The sequence below is a fragment of the Labrus bergylta genome, chromosome 11, assembly GCF_963930695.1.
Source record: "Labrus bergylta chromosome 11, fLabBer1.1, whole genome shotgun sequence".
NCBI lineage: Eukaryota > Metazoa > Chordata > Actinopteri > Labriformes > Labridae > Labrus > Labrus bergylta.
In genome coordinates this window covers 16,832,795-16,854,239 of record NC_089205.1, presented here as the reverse complement: position 1 = coordinate 16,854,239, position 21,445 = coordinate 16,832,795, and the positions used below count along the sequence as shown (strand labels likewise).

The window sequence follows — 21,445 nt, the reverse complement described above, 5'->3', positions numbered from 1 at the left end:
GCTCTTCACAGAGGCTTCACATCGACACAGTGAACTGCTCCATTCACACCGAGCTGACCGAGCTTTGCCTCACTGGAGCTTAACTTTTTATCCTCTTGCTTTTTTTCTCTAAAGCCTCACTCCCCTGCCCTGTACCTTAATAGACACCATGTCCACTCGTCCATCTCGACTCTTTGCAGAGCCCCCCCCCCCCCCCGAGGGTTGGGAGGAAGGGGGTCTACTTCACATACTGTCCTAAGAATAGTTCAGCGGCTCTCTGCGAGTGAATTGCAGTGTTGTCTCTCTCCCTCACTCTGCATTCCAGAGTAGGAGGCTTGAATATGCTGCTGCCATTACCGTCCGACCCTGTGCCCCGCTGCCCTCGCCCTGTCAAATTCACACACACTTGTCCACTTTGTGTTACAGTTAGATGTGATGTAAACTTTCCCTCATTAACTCTCTCATCACTGGCAAGATTGGGTGAGACAGAACAGGAGGGATCTAATTAGGCGGGAACAAATTGGCTGGATGTAAAGAAAGTGTGTCAAGCCACCCTCCAAGTGCATAGATCTTGAAAGAGAATTTTTGTTGCATGGTTGAATCCTCTTAGCTCTTTGTCTCTTTCTGCTCTGCCTGTCCAACTGTTCACTGCTGGCTTTGATCTCCGCGGCTGACCCACCAATAATCATCGTCTGATCAGGTCTGACTTCGCTGCCCGAAACATAAAGAGACAGAAACAAGCAGCCATTATTAAAGTTTCTCCACTAGCAGTCACTCCAGTTATATAATCCATTAACACTAATACAATAAAAGATACTTTTATGTCTGCTGGGCACCTGTTCAAAAATAGAACACATCATTGCTAGATAATGTGTTATCTTCAGTATAAGGGCGTAAGAATACTTACTAGTGGTGGGTGATATGACCTAAAAATCATATCACAGTATTTTTCTTGCGGCAACAGTATTGTATCGCGGTATAATATGGAAATGGATTCTGCATATGAATGCTTGGGATAAGATACTCAACTCGTTTCTCTGCATTAGACCAGAGAATGCTATTTCTTTAAAAGTCACGGTGTGTTCACTTTTCAGTATTGTAGTTTGTTGCTGAGTCTGTGAGGTTTTAAGTTTTGTTTCTCTCCTGCAGAGTTGTGTTAATTTGCTGATGCTGAAAACACCACATTTCCTAATATGGCTCTTTCAAATTAAAAGCAATTCCACAACATTAAACACAGGCACTTTTATTGTGAAGGATTTGTCTGAATTTAATTGCGGTTATTATCGAATGAACTTGCAGAACAACAGTTAGTGGAGATTTTCAACAACACTCTGGGTAGTTTTAGAGTCAAAGCCACTGAGCACATCTTGGACTTAAGACAAGCAAGTCATCAGTTCAAACACACGTTCAGCAGGCAGACCTGTTGTAATGGTGATGCAAATCCATTTAAGAACATAGCCTGTGTAAGTCCCAGACAGAGAGGAAGAGACTCACTGCGTGCAAGCGCACCCACTTCATTTTGATTTATTTGCAGAAAGTAATACCGGCTTAATAAAATATAGATTTCAAGGTGTTGCTGTTATCAACATAACCCTTTGGTGAAATGCTTGATCTCATGATAGTTCTTTACTGCTGATAAATTGATACATTATCTTTGTCACACCTTTTACAGAACCTTTTTACGATTGACTAAATAAATCATATTACAAATAAAAACAATTATTCACCTAAATTTACTTTATTTGTTTCATAAGTCTTTGTAAACTGAACCCCAACATTCAGATCTGACTATTTAAAGCCAACATGGAGTTGCCAAGAGCTGCAGTTCCTTGTCTGGCCACTTGAAGCTAGCTCAAAAATGGGTACATCATTTGGCCCCAAATTAATATGTCCTTAAGAAAAACAATTGGTGAACATCCTGGAATTCAAAACATTTTTGGTCGTTCAAGCACATTTTCCCATTCATGATAGCTGCATGATAATTTGGTATATTTTTTGTTTAAATATATAAAGGTTGTAAATTGTGCAAAACTGAGGGCTTGCCTGCCTTGAGTTAAGGGTGAGTTGCTAGAGGTCTGGTAGGCGTCCTGTATTATTTTGAAAACTTTTGACAATGCCACTCATTGCTTTTCCTGCTCACTCAGCAGGAAACAAAGCCCTGAGCCAAAGTGTTCATAAAGTGAAGGCAGGAAAGGTGAGGATATCTTACGCAGACCCATGATTGTCTGTCATCCTCCATGATTTAAAACCTCTTTTTGCATCTGCAACAGCTCACTGTATGTCTGACTCTAAATCTTTTTGTCTGCATACATCAATTATGTGTGCCTTAGACGTCAGCCAAAGAGCTGAAAGGGGATCTGCAAAAGAAATAATAGGGAGGCAGGGGGTTCACCATGCAGAGAGGGAAACAGAGGAGGGATTTTGGTCACTAAATTGGGGGGAAGGGGGGAAAGGAGATGATACTGCATATTAAAACGCATGAGGAAAAGTGTTCAGAACAGCTGCGTCCTTCGTCTAAACTGGGACCTCGGGGAGAGGGGAGCTGTGCTGAGTGGGCGTCTGCTAGATAGTTAGCGCTGGTGTGGAGGTTACACAGAGGTTACATGTAGGCTTTGTGTAGGTGTCATGTAGGCGGTATGACTGAATGATTTATTGCAGACCAGACATTCTGGTGAGCCTTTTCTGTACTTTGAGGGTGTGGACTGTGGGATGGCATAACGGCTTATGATTTATCTTTCACTCAGGCTGGAATGAGGCTGATATGACTGCCCATAAGTGAATACCCATTGTGCAGATATGTATTTCTGGCATGTCTGCATGAAAGTAAATATCGCCCTGGGCATGACTTTGTAAGTATACGGCGGGGTTCAGAGTAAGGATGGATCTTCTTAGCTCATAGAATTACAGGAAACAGAAATCATCTGGGATGATTGTTGAAGGAACATTTACGGTTTCAGAATGTCAGAGGCTCAGACATGCAGGCGAAGACGAGGAGAATTTGCAATTTTCTTTCTTTGTTTTAGAGTTTGACTTGGCCTCCAAGAAGGAGTCAGTGAATTTTCATACTGATTGAAGACACGAGAGGCCCGACAGCTGTGTAAAATGAAACAACAATTCATGGTGCAATGAGAATAATCTAAACTCCTGTAGCCGACTGGTTTTTATTATGTTGCTGCAGTGCTCTTTCCAGTAATTTCAACTTTTAAATGTAAGGGTTAATACTGACAAAAGCTTTTTTTTAGTCTGAAGGGAAGTTCCTCTTCTGTCTCTAATTGATGTGCCTCTGTCTTGGAAAAATTGTAATTCAGCTGCAGTTCTTTTGCTCAGCTTGATGCCATATATCTACATCAAGTCTTCCCTGTAATGTTTCTCTTTTAAGCCATCATGTAACAAAAAAGCAGCACTGAATCACAATTTAAAAGGACACTCCTGTTACAGCACAAACACTTTAAAAAAATAACTGCTTCTTGTATTTGCAGAGGGATGGATTTTATAGCAAATATTTATCGCAAAGCTGGGCAGGGAACAGCAGGGAAGATGTGGAGAGATGCCACGTGGGAGAGTGAATTAATGAGGCACCAGCTCCGTGACAGTACAGTAACTGAGTGTGTTCCTGCTGAATTTGACTAAATGACACCACTCTACTCTTCTTTGTGTCCAACAGGCCAGATTTCACTCTAATGATGCAAGTTTTTATTGAACATTAGAGTCAGCAGGTTCATATTTTGACCGAACAGGTCGGTAGACAGGTTATTGTATGAGTTTTTTTTACTTATTCTTGATACTCTTTCCACTATAAAGTCCACGTTTTACAGAGAAGAAGAAGGAACATTAAGAGAAATGCAACATCACAGTTTATCTGTCGAGCCCTATAGCCACAATGTGACGTCGTGGATGTGATTTACTTCACCTGAAAAATACCAACTCTGTCAATATCATGAAAACAAATCTGTTTATATTAAATATAGCAAAAAAAAAAAAAAAACCTGTATGGTGAAACTAAAGGAGACACTTTACACTACAAATAACATGCATTTTTATAATTGTGCTTACCAGTCTAATAATTAAGTTTATTGTGACACAAGCTGAATCAATGTTAAGGATCAAGGATGTTTAACACTTAGGATCAAACCTATTTCATACGTATGACAATTAACAAAGGGAAACACACTACAATGCACATTGTCTGCAATTACATTAGTAGAAATGTAAGTTCAGCAACAATGCCAATTCTAAATCAATCCAAAACCTCAAAACAAATACAACAATGTAAACCTGATTCAAAGGAAAAAAATAACCCGCACAAAAATGCCAAAATGTCTATTACTTCTTAACAAATCTTTAAATTAACATTTTAAAAACACGGTAGAAAACTTTTAAAATTACTTTCCTGTTCATTTCATACCTTTTCAAACTGTTCCAGTATCAAGCTTTACATGACTTCATAAGCTGCCTGAGAGACAATTCCAACCAGTTCATTAACAGTCGACCCGATGTCAATCTCTTTCCTGCAAATGCAGGAATACTGTAAAGAAGTAAAGTTGTCCAAATACTATTTTGATGGAAGTATTGAAAAGCACCCAAATTTTGAAAGATCTACATATCTTGTGTCATATTTTTTTGTCTAAAAGTGTCCGCAACAGGTAGAAAGAGAGCACTGTCTAAATTGCACAAATAGGTTGGCAACGTTTTTGGAACATTGACATTTGTGCACTTTAGACAGTGTGCAGGAGTTTCCAGCAATTTTAGATAATTAAAAAGAAAATCAATTCCCAAGTTTAAGGTGCTAGACCATATGATATGGTTTGATTTCGACCAGCATCTTATCTTACATTTCTGGTTATAAAAATAGGCATCGGGTTGTTTGGGTTAGGTGAGTGAATTTTAAGAGGAAGGTGAGTCTCGGGTGAATGAATGGAAAATTTCACAATCTCCCCCTTTCCTGGCAGTTTCTTTCTCACTAACTTCCTCTCTCCCATATTCTCCACCTCATCTCCCCTCTGCTGTTCCCTCCTCCCAACATCCCTCATGCCTCAGGATTTTAGTTCTAAGTTAAAGACATTTTAATAGCTTCCTGTTCTAAACAAACCAGCTGCCAGAGGAACAGATAGTATCTCTGGCACAGGGCGCCTCCTGCAGGTCGCTCATTAAAGACGCGGCAGGGAGAGGTGTGGAGATTGGGCCTCTCTCTCTCTCATCATCTGCTGGGCGTGCTGTGTGGAGCTCTCAGCACTAGATGGCATCGGCAGTGTGCTGTGGCTCTGAACTCACTTCTTCGTCTTCCTGTTGCCTCCTCCAGGGAGGAGCAGGACTCAGGGCCAGATAAAAACTGTGTCAGACATTCCTCACAGTCTGTGTTTAGGTTCACAACCTAAGATTGCACAACATTTGATAAATTAATGATTTTGATTCATATTTTATATCCCAAGAAAATATCAAAAACAAACCAGAAACATCCAATTTCCCCTTTAGGTCACGTCAACAATTAAAACATCAGTGCAAAACATATCTAACATGTGTTCTGAGAGTAAGAGAAGAGAAACTGTGCAAGAAAAAGGGACTTGAAGAGCTTACAAATTCAATACAAAAATGAGTCAGATGCAAGAAAGCCCCTGAAGTCAAAACTGAAATTTTAAGCTATAACATCTTTCATCTTTTATCTTATATCTTATCTTAAGTATATACAAAATACCTGACACTTATTAATATCATATGTTAAAACAATCAAGGCCTTGAAATCTGCCAGAAAAAACATCTGCAATCTGACACATAAAACATTGTACAGTAGATTTTGATTGATATGTAACCAGTTTTTAGCAAGACAATTATATAATGCACTGATAGACTCTCAAAATGGCTCAGCGGTTCAGGTGATAAATATACTCAGTTCAGTCCTTGTCTGTCTTCCTGTTTGTGCATGAGACGGTGTGTTGTGGTGGTGTTTACTACATCTGCAGGCTGAGGTTTTTCTGAGAACAGCACATCAGGATGAGTTGGAGATAATATTGACTCGTACATTAGCACTTGAAACCATACCACTGCATATACATAGAGACAACTTTTGCATAAAAACTTACTTGAATATATTTCTTGTATTGTTTGCATTTGATATCTTAATAAGTGCAAAGAGATGTCATGTTTTTTTAGTTTTCTCTTTTCTATTTTGTCATGCCTTGCAGCATGTCAGAGAAACACTGAATGTGAGCTGCTGTGTTGGGGGGGGGTTGACCCTGTGTCCCTTTTGTAGTTCTGCGAGAGCCCCAAGGCCAACCTGTAGTTTGCTGAGAACCCAGAACCAATGAATGACAGCATCCTTCCTGTTGTGGTCACCATGGGAACAAGAGAGTGTTTTCCCAAGTAAACTCAGCAGAGCGCTGCTCCACATCAAACAGGGCAGCCATGAGTCAGCCTGCAGCTCTACAGGGAACCTGACTAAAGCCCAGCTAACTGCTAACAAGGCTGTGTGCATGACTTTTAATGGACTGTGGTTTCCTACTTGGCCTGGCTGGCTGAGCTATTTGAAGTCAGTAAAAATGTTTTGTTTTTCTTTTGTCTAAATAGTTAAACTACATGTGTATTCAACATACACACATGCTCAAATGCACACGCTCAAACTCCTGCAGATGTTGGGATACAATAGCTACAGTAACCGTTGCATGGTGACTCTCAGTTTTTTGAGCAGTAACAAAGGGATTATAGAGACTAACGCTGTACATCTGGAATATATTAGCAGAACAAATGATGGCAGCACACTGCCCTATACACCCCGATGATGTCATCCTCTGCAAAGGTTCAGACTCACACACAGATTAACCCCGGTCACACAGACATGGGGATACATTAGCAAAGGTGCACATGTCCAAAAAGTGAATGCTGGGGTTATCATCTAGAGGGTGCATTAAGTCCTTAACAATATTCAAAACAGAAACTGAACTCAACCCTTTATTTCTTACATTGCCTTTTTAATTTTAGGTGAGACTATAGAATGGGGGTTTCACACCTGGATTGATTGGAGGAGCTGTTTCCCTCCTTGTCCTGGTTTGTTTTGACATATATATACGAACGCAACAATGGCACTCTGATGTGGAACATAACAAGCGAGGCAAGACCGCTTAGAAGAGGTGGTCTCAGATTGCTTCCAGTCGAATGCTGATGCGGGTTGTATGCAGTGAGAACGCAATCAACCCAGCAACCAGAACAAATTGCTTAACTGGTTGACTCATCACACACCAGTCGTGTCCTAGTAGTAGTCAGGCCAGTTGAAAGGTTTGTTGAGTTCTGGCTCACCCCCTGACCGAGGTTGGCCCCCCTCAGCACGCCGAGTCGTAATAGGAGAAGCTATGAGGGGGCCAGGAAACTTCCAATACAACTGCAGTATAAAAACAGCAATAGGTAAACGTTACTCACTGTCTCCATCCAATTCAATGTCAGCACAGCATCACAGGACTCGTCATCATTTAGTTCAGAGATTTTTGTCCAGCTTGTCGAGGTATGAGGCAGGAACCACAAACTCTGCCTTTTTCTGGCATATATGTGAGGTGATTGAGCATGAGATGCCGCTGTTATAATAGATGCAATAAAGGTTGAATAGACCTCCCGTGCCACTTGAAGCTATCTCACAGTGGCCGCAGACTTCATCATAGTGATCATAATGGGCCTTTAAGAGGCTCATAATAACCTCCAGACTCAGAAGTTAATCAAAATGTGAGAAATTGCTCTTAAAGGCACAAGGTCTTATATTTTACATTGAAATCAAGGGATGTTATTCATTACTGTGTTACCTTTATTTTTCTAACACTGTTCTGTTTTACTAGGAAATAATTTAAAAACAAATAACGCAAATAATGCATCATCATAGATACTTAAAGTGTCTGTAATTTATTGAAGTTCCAAGAGAAATTAGATTTGATACATCAATAGACACTGAGAACAGATAGGGAGTAACAGGAAATTAAAAGAGTTTTAGATTTTTCAAGGGAGGGGACACTTGTAGAGTTTCGTTCTCACAGCTCATTGTGTGATTTATTTATTCTTTTAACAAACTCTAAACACGAGGACAAGAGACCTGGGAGCTGAGCACGAGCTCATTCACATGCTGCAAACCACAGGGGCTGTGTCACCCCCTTCATTTCCTTTCTTGGAAGTGTGAGGTCCTCATCACTTATTCAGCGCTCACCGCCTCATTTGCTGAAAGATGCCTTGGGTGTTAAGCTTGAAGTCATTTCTACCTCTCTTTCTGCTTTAAAGGAAATGAAGCACAAGAAAACTGTTCCCCAAAAAAGAAGAGACAGTTCTATTTTGTCAAGCTTTCTTCACTGATCCAGCTCTACTTAGAGTATCATTACTTAAAACTTACAATATCGTAGTGTAGTTATCAGGAGGCATTCAATATGATAGTCCATCCAAATATATAAAAAAACATCTATCTGCTGTGTTTTAACACACAGAAATTAGTTGATGGGTTTTCAAAATATAAAGGGAAGCTGCAGTAAATCAGGATTATTACTCTTTTAAAGGTCACGTATTATACTCCTTTTCAACAAGTTTAAATTAGTCTCAGAGCTCCCCAAAACATGTCTGTGAAGAGTCTTTCTCAAAATCCACTCCAATCCTGTATTTTATCGTGCCTATAAACCCCTCTATTTCAGCCCTGCTCAGAATGTGCTGTTTCTGTGTCTGTAGCTTTAAATCCAAGTGATCTGTGTTTGACCACGGCCTTCTCTGGAAAGGGAATTGGTGTGGGCTTTCTTGCACCATGCCCGATGGTTTTAGGGAGAATGCCGACTCAGAGGACAGAACAAACACCTAACTGAAGGAGTGTCATCCAGCTGGTGGAGGGGTTACAGAATCTCCAAACGGCCTATTTGAGCACACATTTTCTGAAAAGTGGAGCAGGCAAAAGACGGAGGGGGTGGACTTTTCTCTTAATTGGGGGGTTTGTAGGCTAGGGGCACATATTAGTGTTTGAAAAACTTGGTAAACTTGGTAAGTGTATGTGACCTTTAATGCACAATAACCGGATTTGCTGTTTAAAGAGCTGTTCAACCAAAACTTCAGGACACCACTGACTTCACTTTGGCATACTGTACCTCCACTACACCATTAATCTCCCTTTGACGAGGAGGAATTTAAAGGGTAAAGAAAAAAATCACAATAAATATGAGCAGGCAAAGTAATTAGAAAAAAAATCCATATCAGCATAATTTGAAAATCCCCTCAGTGGAACTTATTAGTGATCTTTACATTTTCTTTATCCTCTTGTTCAAAGCATGGTGACATAATGTGTGTTAGAAAACAGTGTGAAGGCAGGCAGAGTGAATGAGAGCACAACACCAGGCAATCTGTGTAACATGGGGAATCTGCTGGCTTCTACAGTGCATGTGAGTGTGGGCATATTTGCATGACAGGACCATTGTGATAAATTGGCATCCAAACAAAGCCCATCTCTGTGAATTCCTTTGAGTTTTATAACTGCTGCTATCAGGCATGATGCACTGAAGAGAGTTTAGTGAGAGGCAGTGTGCATGGAGGTGTTGGGGAGCAGGGAGCAGGGGGAGGTGATGATGATGATGATAATTGTAGTAGGTGTGGTTAGTGTCTCTTTTCTCCACTTTATACTCTGCACTGGACATAATGCACTGTCATCTACATTAGAGTGGTCATATTTGTATACTGTGTGGGAGGGGAATAGCAAATTGGTATGTGCACATGCTGTCGTGCATCTTTCTGTATGCAGTTGTTTATATTTAGTGATGTTAAGCATTACAGTAATTTGCTTTCCTGTGGGTGGTGGGAGGGATTTTCTGCCACATTGACATGGACACTAAAGACCTCAATCATGACCTCACAGCATCACCATGGTTACCGGTACGTGCTTCTCTCCGCAGGGAACCGAGAGAGTGTATATGCGTGGAACTGTACATTATGTGTCACTTAATTACACATCTATTGATAGCATTTGAAAACAGTGGCGCTCAATGATACTGTATCACAGGACACATTTGGAAAATAATCCCCTAAATGATGCAATGTTTGGATAACTAGCTGTTTCTGTTTAAGTGATGTTTTGACATCTTTGTCTTGGCATGTGTGTAGTGTTCTCATTCTGTTTCAGTTACCTATTAGAATGTTTCTGTATGTTTTCACTGGACACTGTGTCACATGACACCATTCAAAAAGATCATACTTTTGTCTACAGTTTTTGGGTGTTGCTTCTATGATTACTCACTGTGTATAAATCAGTAGGATTGTTTTTTTTCCAAACATTTTTCAGGAGGCTATTGGATTTTTTTATTAGACTGTAGAAGCAGGCAAAGACCTGAAATAGGAAAAAAGAAGAGGAATGTAACAACTATCCATAAAGGTGGAATGAAACTGTTGATGTAAATAGGGCCATTAAGCCATGTGGTCTAAGGCCGTGCAGCTTATTTTTTACACCATGTCACTCCAATGGAAGAACCATCTGACTTCTCTTTTTTATAAAATTGGATGATTTATGAATGTATTTATAGTATCAGAATAAGGGTCTGAAGTTATTTACAGTTCCTCTAATGAGTTTCCTAGTGGTCATTTTAACAACAATTCTTACGCAAAGTATGATTTTTGCATTGCTTCTTTGACAGATGTCTTTCAACTATTACTTTCAGTTTTGTTTCTCTTTTTGTCTACAACTCACACCACCTCCTCCCTATTTACCACTCTAAACATTTCTGGCTTTGGTGACTGATAATGATTGCGAACTAAAAGCTTCAAAGCATCCTCTCATCAGCCTTTCTCAAATCTGTGTTTCAGACAATCTCTGGTTCTGTAAGTACGACTGGCAAGAATAAAACAGGCAAATTTGACAAAGAGAAGAATTTCAAAATGCTGCAAAACATATGAAAACCATTTTGTTCCCGGAATACTCCACGTTTTCTTTCTGAATAGCCACACACGTTGAAAATGGAACATTTAAATAAGGCAAAACCAGATGTTACGGTGACAAGAAAACAATTACAGCAGTTGTGGTCTCTGGAATGAAGGGACATCAGAATTAAAACAAATGTTTCCCTTTGAGCATCTTGATTTTGACTCATCTGACCTGTTGGGTGCCTATGTGTGATGTCAAAGTAAGAGGGTGTTGACAGAAGCATTATTGTCCTAGAAGTTACTGTAGCAAACATTGCATATTCATAAACACACACTTTTGTCGTGCTCTTTACAATAAAAAAGCAGCAGTTTATTTTACCAAATCAGAGTGTGGGGTAGCGTGTCTGCACTTTACATCCTGTTTTCAGTGCACAAACCACAAAAGCACAAGCAGAGCCAGCAGAACTCCGACTTGAAAGGGCTAGTGTGATTGGAAGAAAAATGAAGAGTGAGAGTGCTACAACATGGAAATCAGAAAAATTAGGTAGGTTTCTGTGTGAGTACGGTGTGTGTGTGTGTGTGTGTGTGTGTGTGTGTGTGTGTGTGTGTGTCTGTGTGTGTGTGTGTGTGTGTGTGTGTGTAGCAGCTGGTTCTGGTCAGCTGACAGCTATTGCAGACAGTGATTTGTAGGGTGAGCTGGGCTGGGCTGAACCACTCACAGCTGCAGTCAGTGTGTGTGTATGTGTGTGTATTAGAGGAAGAGAGAGAGAGGGAGAGCCATGTAAGACTGCCAGTGTGTAAGCTCAGCCACAGCAACATTAGGATCTGGAGGCTGGAGAAGAGCAGTACAAACAGAGAGCCTGCAAAGCAGGACAAAGTAGTAGCTGAGGATGGAGCCTCAGTTTTCCTATTGTACTTGAACTCAGCGCAGCACCACTGGCTGGACCAGGGGCAGAAGAAGGTTCAGTTCAGGTTGACTTGGTTATTGAAGTTCAGCTCAGGTGAAGCCTGTGAATCAGGCTGGACCAGGAGTCACAGCAGTGGATTATGGGTTGTTCAGCCAGTGTGGTCCTTCTCCTCCGTTCAGTGGGCGGTGCCGACTGCGGTCACATGTGTTCAAGACAGGACCAGATATCATTGGACACTGCAACTCCTACCCTAGAGGGTTACACCAGCTCGGCCTCACCTCTGACCATCATTGTTATGGTAACTTCTGCACCTCAAACTCACTGTGCAAAATGCATGTGTTGGCAGGTAGAGGAGACTACAGTACGGTTGTAACTGTGTGCACCATGGCATCATATATGGATGAGCATGCATGTATATTTCTGTATGCATTCTGTTTGTTTTCTGAACCTCTCTGCATTTCTTTACCAAACTTTAATTTTTTCACTGCTTCTTTCCATACATCTTTTGCTGAGGTTGCTGAATGATCCGGTTTTGAGGCCTAGCTATTTCCATTCACAGCTGAGAAGCAGAAGGACGGAAATGGAGAGAGGAGAATAGAGGGGGGATGGTGGGGTCATACATGAGGAATTTAGTTTCTGTGGGAAAAATCTATTTTTTCTGCATATGGCTCACAGAGAACATTCACACAGAGACGATGGTAAAAATAGCTCTTCAAACAGAACTATGAATGAGATGGTTGAGGAGAGAGTATATGAATGAATAAAGAGATGAAAGAATGAAAGGCCAGTTGAATAGAATATATTAAATTACATATGTGTTTCCTGTTCCTTTACTTTTCTTTACAGTACAGCTTTGCATGTCAGCCATCTGTTTGGTATTTGTATCCATTAGTGTAGGCAGGATTTTTTATTCCCAGAAAGACCCTAGTTTCTGAAAGCCCAGTGGAAAAAATGTTAGAGTTTTGGCAGGGTGGGATCTTAACAGTCGCCCTTTCTGTTTCCCCTTTCTTTCCTTCCCTCCATTAACCTCACATTTCTCTCTTGGTGCCTGTTTTTCTGGTCTCGCAGGCAAACCAAAGTCATAACTTTAACCTGCAAAGTCATGTTTGCCTGCTGGTTCCTGCAATGTAAGCATAATAACATGTGAAGTTATATTCAGGCCAGTCTGTGCTGGAAACTAGTGCACTGACTCTGACTTTTGCTGATCCAGCAGTGATGTATTTCCATGTCAGAGTAAGACATTAATCAGCACTACAACAATGCCAACTTTCTTTTTCAGGTTGAAACAGCCTAATGATGCTATAAAGTCGGAGGTAGTTTTCGAAAAGCCCCAAATGAGTAACTTCTTGAAGAAGTAAAATGGGAATGTTCTCAATAACAGCAGTTTTCTGCTTCACATTTTTATACTTTAAGAAAAAGATTCAGTGTGTGATTCAATAATGGTGATTTATACACTAATAGGCAGCCAGGTCATAGCAAAACAGCAGCTGTTTGTCATCTGCAGAAACTGGCTACCACACTGCAGCAAAAGGATAAAGAATTGAAAAGGGCCAAGTATGGAGCAGTGGGGAACTCCCAAGGAAAGGTTGACCAAATTTTCAATACTTTACCAAAACGTTGGGAGTGTATTTGGTAAATTTGGACAGTTTCGCTGTCCATTTTCGGTCATCAAAACAAGAAATGACCAACAATCAGCTGCCTAGGAGTGATATTTGTGTATCGAAACATGTTGTTTGATTTTTTTAACTAGAATCGTATTGAAGTTTAAAAATCTTGGATAGTGGGGCGTTAGATAGCTGGGGGCTATGTTGCACGCACCATGAACGGAGGCAATGGTACTTGTTGCAGCAGCCGTGGGTTCGAAACCAACCGTGGCCATTTGGTGCTCTCCCCTCCCATCGTTTCCTGTCTCTCTTCAGCTTTCCTATCCAATAAAGGCAACAAATATGTTTTAAAAAATCTGGGATAGTGGCAACAACTCCAACTCCAAAGGTCAGAAGCCGTCTTGATAAGCTTTAAAATTTAGTTTAATTGCCATGGTTTTCATCATCAACCCTGAGAGTCCTAGGGTATAGTGGGGTTGGAGGAAATAATTTCAGACCATGACCCATGCAAGGATCTAACAAACACTCAATAAGACGCTGTCTCCTAGCTGTCAGATGTACACTGTCCATCTCCATCCATCTCATCCTCCAAGCTTAACACTCTGTCCTTTTGTCACCCAGTCACTGGCACTGCGGTCAGAGAAAGAATGCAAATCCTCCACTTTTCTCTTTGGCCACTGTCAATCCTCTTTGCTCCTGACCTCTAGGGACCTCTTGAATGGCATTTGAAAATATGTTTTTGTCTTGTTAATTGGTCCTCGACATGATTGTAAAAAATTGAGCTATTTTTCATGCACTTCTGAAGAAGGGCTTTAAATGGTTGGCAGAATCGTCACACAGCAGAATAGACAGACTGAGATAAATGTGTGAAGTACAGCCAACACTCCATCACTGTAGTTTGCTTGTGTGTGTGTTTTGGAAGAAAGTAAGGAGTTACAAATAAGGATCCCTGGCTTTTCAGCACAACTCAACACCTCAAATTGGACCTATAAAAAAGGAGAAAGCTGGTTTACATCAGAGGGTTGACTTCTTTTAGAAGTATGATTCCCCAATTAGTCCCACTGTGTCTCTCTGCAGACCCTGTATTGCTTTAAAGATATGAAGCAGATGGCTTCTGTCTAGTTTCTTCTCCTCTCTGCTGTCTCAGCTGTCTATGTCCCCTCTCTCTCTCCCTTCCTCTCCCCCTTTCTCCCTATCAATCTTTCACACTATTTTTCTTCTTCCACACTTCCCACTCTCTTTGTTTTTTTCACACTCTCCTCACATCTTCCCCTTAACAGGATGATAAGCCCTTGAATCAGTGCTGGGAAATGATACAAACCAGCTTGAGGAAAGAGTTGAACCCATGTGATTTCCCTCCAGCTTTGTCTCAATTATTTCCCATTTCTGTTCTTTCCTTTTCTTCTAACTAATTCAGAGCACCCTCCTTGTCTTACTGCATCACATTCTTTTTCACAGTTATGCTGGAGGAGAGCCATGCTGTGACTGTGAGCTACAGTATGAGGCTATTACTCTGTTTGTATCCTCCACACAGCTGTAGTTTACCAACATCATCACCCACTCTCTCACCCCTGCTAAGAGTGAAGGAGAGCGAAAACAGAGGTGTGGGGGCCTGAATGAGAGATGTTAAAATGTATGCTTAATAGGGCGAGAACAAGGGAGTAGGGAAGAGACAGAGAGAATCAAAGGATGAAGAAATAAAGGAGTGGGGTGCTGAGGATGTTTGATGAAATAAGGTGGAGATGGGATGAGAGAAAGGACTGAGAGAGAGAGAGAGGTGGGGCCAGCTGAGGCCGCTGGTGCAGAAGATTGGAAGGATGGAGGGAGCGGGAGAGGTAAATAAAGAAGAGGGAGGCTGAGCTGCTACGACTTGTTTCTGACGTTAAATAGGCTCGAAGGAGTGCAATGCCAATCAAAGACTCATTAATGGTTATGAGATAGGAAAACATTCAGCAGATTAAGATTAATGAGTTACTTAGAAGTGTCTGTGCTGCCAGATTCAGAGGGCAATGTTACAGTTTCACTCTCTGAGGCGTTTATCTCTGATGAAGTAAAAAAAAGTCTCACAAATAGCAAGATGTCATCTCAAAGCGAAACCCATGACCAACCTTTAGATTAAAGTAACCTTTAAGTAACCATGTACTTTCCATGACATGTTCAAACGTTTTTTTTTAGCACATTAGCCTCAGACATTTCTGAAACATTACTTAACGTGCACCAAAACCAACTGTCATTAACTGACGTGAGTATGATGTGAAAATTAAATATCCTACACAGGATAGAGGAGGAAAGAAAAAGTGTGAGATTTGTATAAATATCTGCCAATTGTTAAAAAGATTGTCCTTGTTTACAGTTGTATACTTTTCAGCATCGAATTACCGGGAGTCACAAAAACGACCAAAAACAACTATTAAACATTCTTATTAAACACCTCATACAGTATCTAACCATGCTGGTAGGTTTGGATTTTTTCGCTTGGGTTTTGCAGTTAATGGGTGAATTCTTTCATTTCCAATTAATGTTGGCCAGAAGTAACCACACAGCATTGTCAGATGAACCTGGTCCACTTTAACCGGTCACACTACTGACCTAAGAAAGAATATTACTGCAAGTATTTATCATGCACCTGACGTCTCAAATTGAATGATCTGGCCATTTTTTTTTCAACACGAGTTTGACATTAGCAATAGCTTTATACTCTTTATGCAGCACATCAGTTTCATGTACAGTATGCATTGAAACTATGTTAAATTGCATTGTCCCTATTAAATGAATAAATTAAATGTCAATGTCAATTCAATCACTTCTGCTTTCTTGCTTTTAAATCATTATCTATTACTTTAGCCAACTATTTGCTCAGTCTTAAGTCCATTGTTTCACTGTCGGAGGTTGCTTTTGCATCCAACAGATAATTGGAAGGCTATCTTTTTCAACTGTTTATCCATTAGCATGAGCCATTAGCTAACTATGTCAACCTAAGACACCCCAGTAGCTGCATTAGCTTACAACTTTAGCGGTTGATTCAACTGTTTACTAGCTATTTTTTTCAGCTCGTTTTTTAACACACACACACACACATGGTTGGGATATGTTGCGTTAAGGTGTCAATCATGAACTGCACCTATCTTTAGCTACTACAAAATCTTTTTGCATGACTCCTCGCAGCTTCATTTCATTTAGGAGATACATGCGAGCAAGGTTGAGATAAAGATGTATTTCACACAGATGATGTTTCAATTATGTTTTATCAGAAACATCTGCGGAGGCTGATAAAATGATGAAACTGCTTGGACCAGGCAGTGATGGGGAGGTGGAGGATTAAACGTAAGGACAGCATGAATGAATCTGATGCAGATAAAAGATCTAGGATAGAAGAATCAAGGTGTGTTGCAATGCTACAGATGTGACAAGTTGAGCTAATGACTGTAGAACAGCTGATGACTGCAGGGAAAACGGATATATGGAGGGGATGTATGCAGAATGAAAATAGAAATAAGTGGGCCCAGCATGGTAAATAAACTGACTGAGTTTTTGCTATAGAGCTTAATTTATTCTTATTTGGTAACAATCCCCTTTTGGGGAATTGCTGTATTACTCAGTCAGCACTTGAAAGAACTTCAAGTTGCACCTTATGTATCGTGTTTAAAGCAGGTAACACAGTTTGCAGTATCATCAGGGATTGTTTCCTCTTGTATAGATGTCTATTCTGCTATGAGGTTAACACTGGGGAAGTGAGCGTCTGTGTGTGCACAGGCAAAAAGTCAATGTAAATGTCATTTTCTACTTATGTTTCTCAAAGGAAACATGCGCAAGTGAATGCATCCTTATGCTTTGTATTTTGCAAATACTTTTTTTGAAATGTAAATTGTGTTGCAGACTGTGTCAGTGAGAGACAGGTTAGCATTAGAACAGGAAGTTAATGGTTTTCATGTTCTGTGCATGCTGTGTGTGTTTTTGTGTTTGTGGGTTGACGTTGTGCTATATTGATATAATTGGACACAAGCAGATACGATGAGGTTGAGACAGAGAGTGTGTGGGGCTGATGATAGTGTTCCTTACCGTCACAGAAAGAGGGTCGTCCTTCTTTGTGTCCGTTTGTATGCTTTTAAATGTGGAGGGCTGCAAGACGTTAGCTTTCACTTGTTTGATCAAGATAACAGTGTGTTGTATTGGCATGTTGAGGTGTCAAAAAAGGGAGAGACTTGTGTAGAATATGGAGCACCTGATTGGCTGGTTTCTCATCTGCCGGGGATTTTCTGTCTGTCGTTGTGTGTGGTTGTGTGTGTGCGTGCGTGCGCTGAAAAGTGTGTTGGACATCAAACATCAACTTCCTCTAAATCCACGTGTGCTGACACACACACATAAAGCCACTTAGTGTTAGTTCTGTTTCTGTTTGAGCACATGCCCTCAATGTGCAATGCGCAATTTGTTTAGTCTCCTTTAAATTACCTTTTTTTTTAAAACTCTGGATAGTTGAAGTTTTGCTTTTTCCCCTTCTGTAGTACTGAACACACTTACTTGAATCTACTTGCAATGAGCTTCAGGAGTAAAATCACCTTCAGGAAGAGAATAAAGAGCAAACGAGTGCGATCGGATTTCAACCGGCTGAGTATTGTTCGTATTCTTACGTCTCTTTCTGTCTAGTTATCATTACTTAATCACTTTGATTATATTTTACCCTCTTCACTAATATTTATTGACTGTCAGATTGGGTATGTTGGTTATCAGCTAACACATAAAATGCTGTCAGTCATAGTTGTGTTTAAACATCTCGTCCAAAAAAAAATCCATCATAGTATAGCCTTTATACGGTTAGCGTTTTTTATGATATCTCTGTGCTTCATTTTCTCCAATTTTGAAGATTAGTTTCTTTCCCTGTGTTGAGACAGGATTTGTGAGATCAAACTGTGTGTAAGAATGTCGCACACCTAGCAGAGGTCAGTTCATGTGGGGAAAGCCAGACTTTCTCCTGAAACATTTACTCTGATGTCACATGGGTCACATCAGAGTCACTGTGAACGTCTGGGAACCTCGAGCTTCATCTGACCACCTGCTTTTCTTTCGCTATATCAGAAATCTGTGTCATTTATAAACTGACAGTTGTTTTACACAAAAAGGCAAATTCTTAATACTTTTTGTTAAAGAGTTGTTACTCAGGCTACTTCTGAGGGTTTTCTCATTCTGAATTAATTGCTTGAGTATGTAATCTAACTCACTGTTTGATAGTCTATAAATTGTCAAAAAAAAAAAATTCTCCAACCTTGTTAGTCACAAACAAAGAGATATTACATTGACATTGTATTACCAAAGGCAAACTGAATTATATACTGACATAAGAGAAGTTGACCTCCAAAGAAGTACAAATGGAAATCTAGAGGAACTGAAGGTGGCAATAGCTGATCTGTATGAGTACAAATATTTCTATCTACAGTATGAATACTGCATGGTGGAAAATGTTGACAGTATACTGAATAGATGGAAGAAGTAGTACTTAGAACACGGCTGCTCTAAAACACAGATTGCCTTCATTTATGTCACATTCAGCTGTTCTCTCTCTCTGTTGGTTGTGTGCAGGCAGGCCTGTTTTAACTGTTAGTGTAGCTGTGGCGGGTACAAGCTCTGTAATGTGTGTGAACTAAAACCATAGATCATTACTTCCTCACCACAGCCTGCTTCAGCTCATGCTTTTCTGCTGTTGCTGCTCTCTAAATGACAGAAGTAGTTTACCGTTGTCCTGGCTGTGTTTGTTTCTCTGTTTGTGTGTGTGTGTGTGTGTGTGTGTGTGTGTGTGTGTGTGTGTGTGTGTGTGACTCATTGACAAGTTACATAATCCCTCAAAATATAGTTTCATGTCTTTATGAAAAGAGAAAGTTAGTGTACAATAGCTTGTATTGTCTTCAAATTCTGCTGTGATGGTTTATGGTAAATTGATTGGATGCAGCTCTTTTCTACGTATTCTTCTAGCCTACTCAAAAACTGCTTTTACAATACATGCAACATTCACTGATGGCAAAGGCTGCTACACAAGTTCCCAACGGTATAAACCAAACTCATTCATACGTATTAATACACAGCTAGCTAACTCCAGGTTCAGTGTCATGCCCAAGGGCACTTTGACATGAGCTGGTGATTTAACTCCGACCTTCTGTTTTGAGAGCAGACTGACTCCACCACTAAGCCATCGCTGCTGTCTGAAATGTCATTAAATGCTGGCCTTGTCACTTGTTTTGTTTTTTTGGGTTCCACGGAATCCACCTGTATGAAGCTGTATGCCTCGTAGAGAGTGTCTTTCAAACCATGCATCTTATCTTTCCATTTATATCTATTCAAAATATATGTGTAGTTCAATGAGGTGTGTCACGGCCTTACTGCAGCTGTACTGCTACTTCCTCTTTACGATTATTTTCAGTCTCAATGATGTCATGGCCAAACACAGGAAATGTATCTGTCATGGCTACAGCTTTTTTTTTTTTTTAAACTCCATACTTTGGAATATTCATAAATAATCATCAACTCAACGTCATCTTCAGTTTATTGACCCCTAAGGGAAATTTGGGCCGAGGGGAATTTTGGTTTTAAAAATTTTGAACAAGTGTACAAGATATCATACTGAGTCTTTTTCGTTGCTTTCCTACTATCTGGTATTCAATATAAGATATGAATTAAGGAGTTTCTGGATGAGGTTTTAGTCATTTACAATGTTTTAATATTAGTGCTGGCATGATATCTGATTGAAACAGGGACATTGGTAAAAGTGTAAATGTTTAATTTAACAAATATGACAAAAACTTCAATTTTTCTAAAAGGAGTCTTTGGTTTCAGAACCACAGTACTCCTGAAATATTTATTTATTTCTCTGAGTATTCCTAGCCAATATACCTCACTTGAAACCATTTTTCAGTCTCTGTGAATTCACATAATATCTGATGGTATCTTTTTATTTTCTTATCATATTGATGTTCAATAACCAACAAGTAAATGCTGATGGGATGTCTCTGTGTTCTCGCTTGCAGCAGGAGAAGCCGAAGCTGATTGATCCTCTCGACTATGAGACTGTCATCTCTGAGCTGGGGGACGAGCTGAAGGAAGACCCTCTCAGAGACCTGCTCCTGTTTCCTGACTATGATTTCTCTGTAAGTGTGTGTGTGTGTGTGTGTGTGTGTGTGTGTGTGTGTGTGTGTGTGTGTGTGTGTGTGTGTGTGTGTGTGTGTGTGTGTGTGTGTGTGTGTGTGTTTCAGGGGTTAAACAAATCATCGTAAAGATAGAGGGGGGGAGGACAGGTAGCAAAGGTCAAACTTCACTGTTAGCAGAAAGTAATGTACTTAGATGGTCTTGTCTTTTTAGTCCCATTATAGGAACTTTCCAAAAACCTTTCTTTGCTCTGATTGTGCTGAATATCACAATCACAGCTCAGATACTTACATCTAAAGGCAGACAGAAAATACAGTGCACTATTTTTTTTTTTACCAGAGATAGAAACTGACAACTTGGACTTGGCAGAGTCCAAGTTGTCAGTTTGTAATTTGACAATGAAGTTTATAAGCAATATGGAAAATCTGTTCTCCACTCCTGCATGACACACTTTCCTCCTTTGATTATGCATGTTTTGCATTAGGGTCTTTCATTACAGTCAACAATCCATTCTCTCCGACTCCCCTTACTTCTTTGTTTATTATTGCTTTCATATTCTGCGAATGCGTTTCTGCAGATGCAGGTCCAGAGCACATTAAGGTGACCTGATAGCTGCTTTTGGTAAAGAGAAATGTTTGCTTGATGACTCCGGAGTTGTAGCTTTAAAGCATGAGCCTGCTGGTTTCCAGCTCCGCCTGGCCTCAACACAATCTCCTCTGATTTTCTTTGTCTCCGCAGGCCGCAGTCAATTTCCATAATTGTAAGTGAAAGTGGCTTGGCAGAGTTTTGCTAATGCACAAAAGGCATTTACTAGATCTGCTTCATTGCCAGTTGGTTCATGAGCTCAGCGCTCCAGCCAGCTGATTTGGGTTGTATAAATCAAAGTCTGTCTGTGTTTGCACACAAAGATCTGTAGTGCTGACTTATTTTCTCTAATGAGCAATCAGTTTCAGAATATATCAGTACTTCTTTTTG

General features: G+C 40.3%; 1 protein-coding gene and 1 long non-coding RNA gene across 11 annotated transcripts in view; one reads left to right on the top strand and one right to left on the bottom strand.

The window, feature by feature from the left end:
• Positions 1 to 21,445, top strand: part of dock10 (dedicator of cytokinesis 10) — a 63,389-nt gene that overhangs the window by 8,355 nt on the left and 33,589 nt on the right. For 2 of the 10 annotated variants that reach the window (XM_065959921.1, XM_065959918.1), the window contains exons 1-2: positions 11,505 to 12,033; positions 20,353 to 20,472. In XM_065959921.1, coding sequence (XP_065815993.1) covers positions 11,875 to 12,033; positions 20,353 to 20,472 — 279 coding nt within the window. In that variant the 5' untranslated portion in view covers positions 11,505 to 11,874. Of the gene's footprint in view, positions 1 to 11,494; positions 12,034 to 17,730; positions 17,954 to 20,352; positions 20,473 to 21,445 lie in introns of those variants that run through there. The other 8 variants (XM_065959925.1, XM_065959920.1, XM_065959926.1 and 5 more) reach the window with 8 other exon arrangements.
• On the bottom strand, positions 4,005 to 17,481 carry LOC136180440 (uncharacterized). Its single transcript, XR_010667091.1, has 2 exons — positions 17,399 to 17,481; positions 4,005 to 5,350 (listed from the first exon to the last, which is right to left on the bottom strand). It is a non-coding gene; the product is annotated as an uncharacterized lncRNA (long non-coding RNA).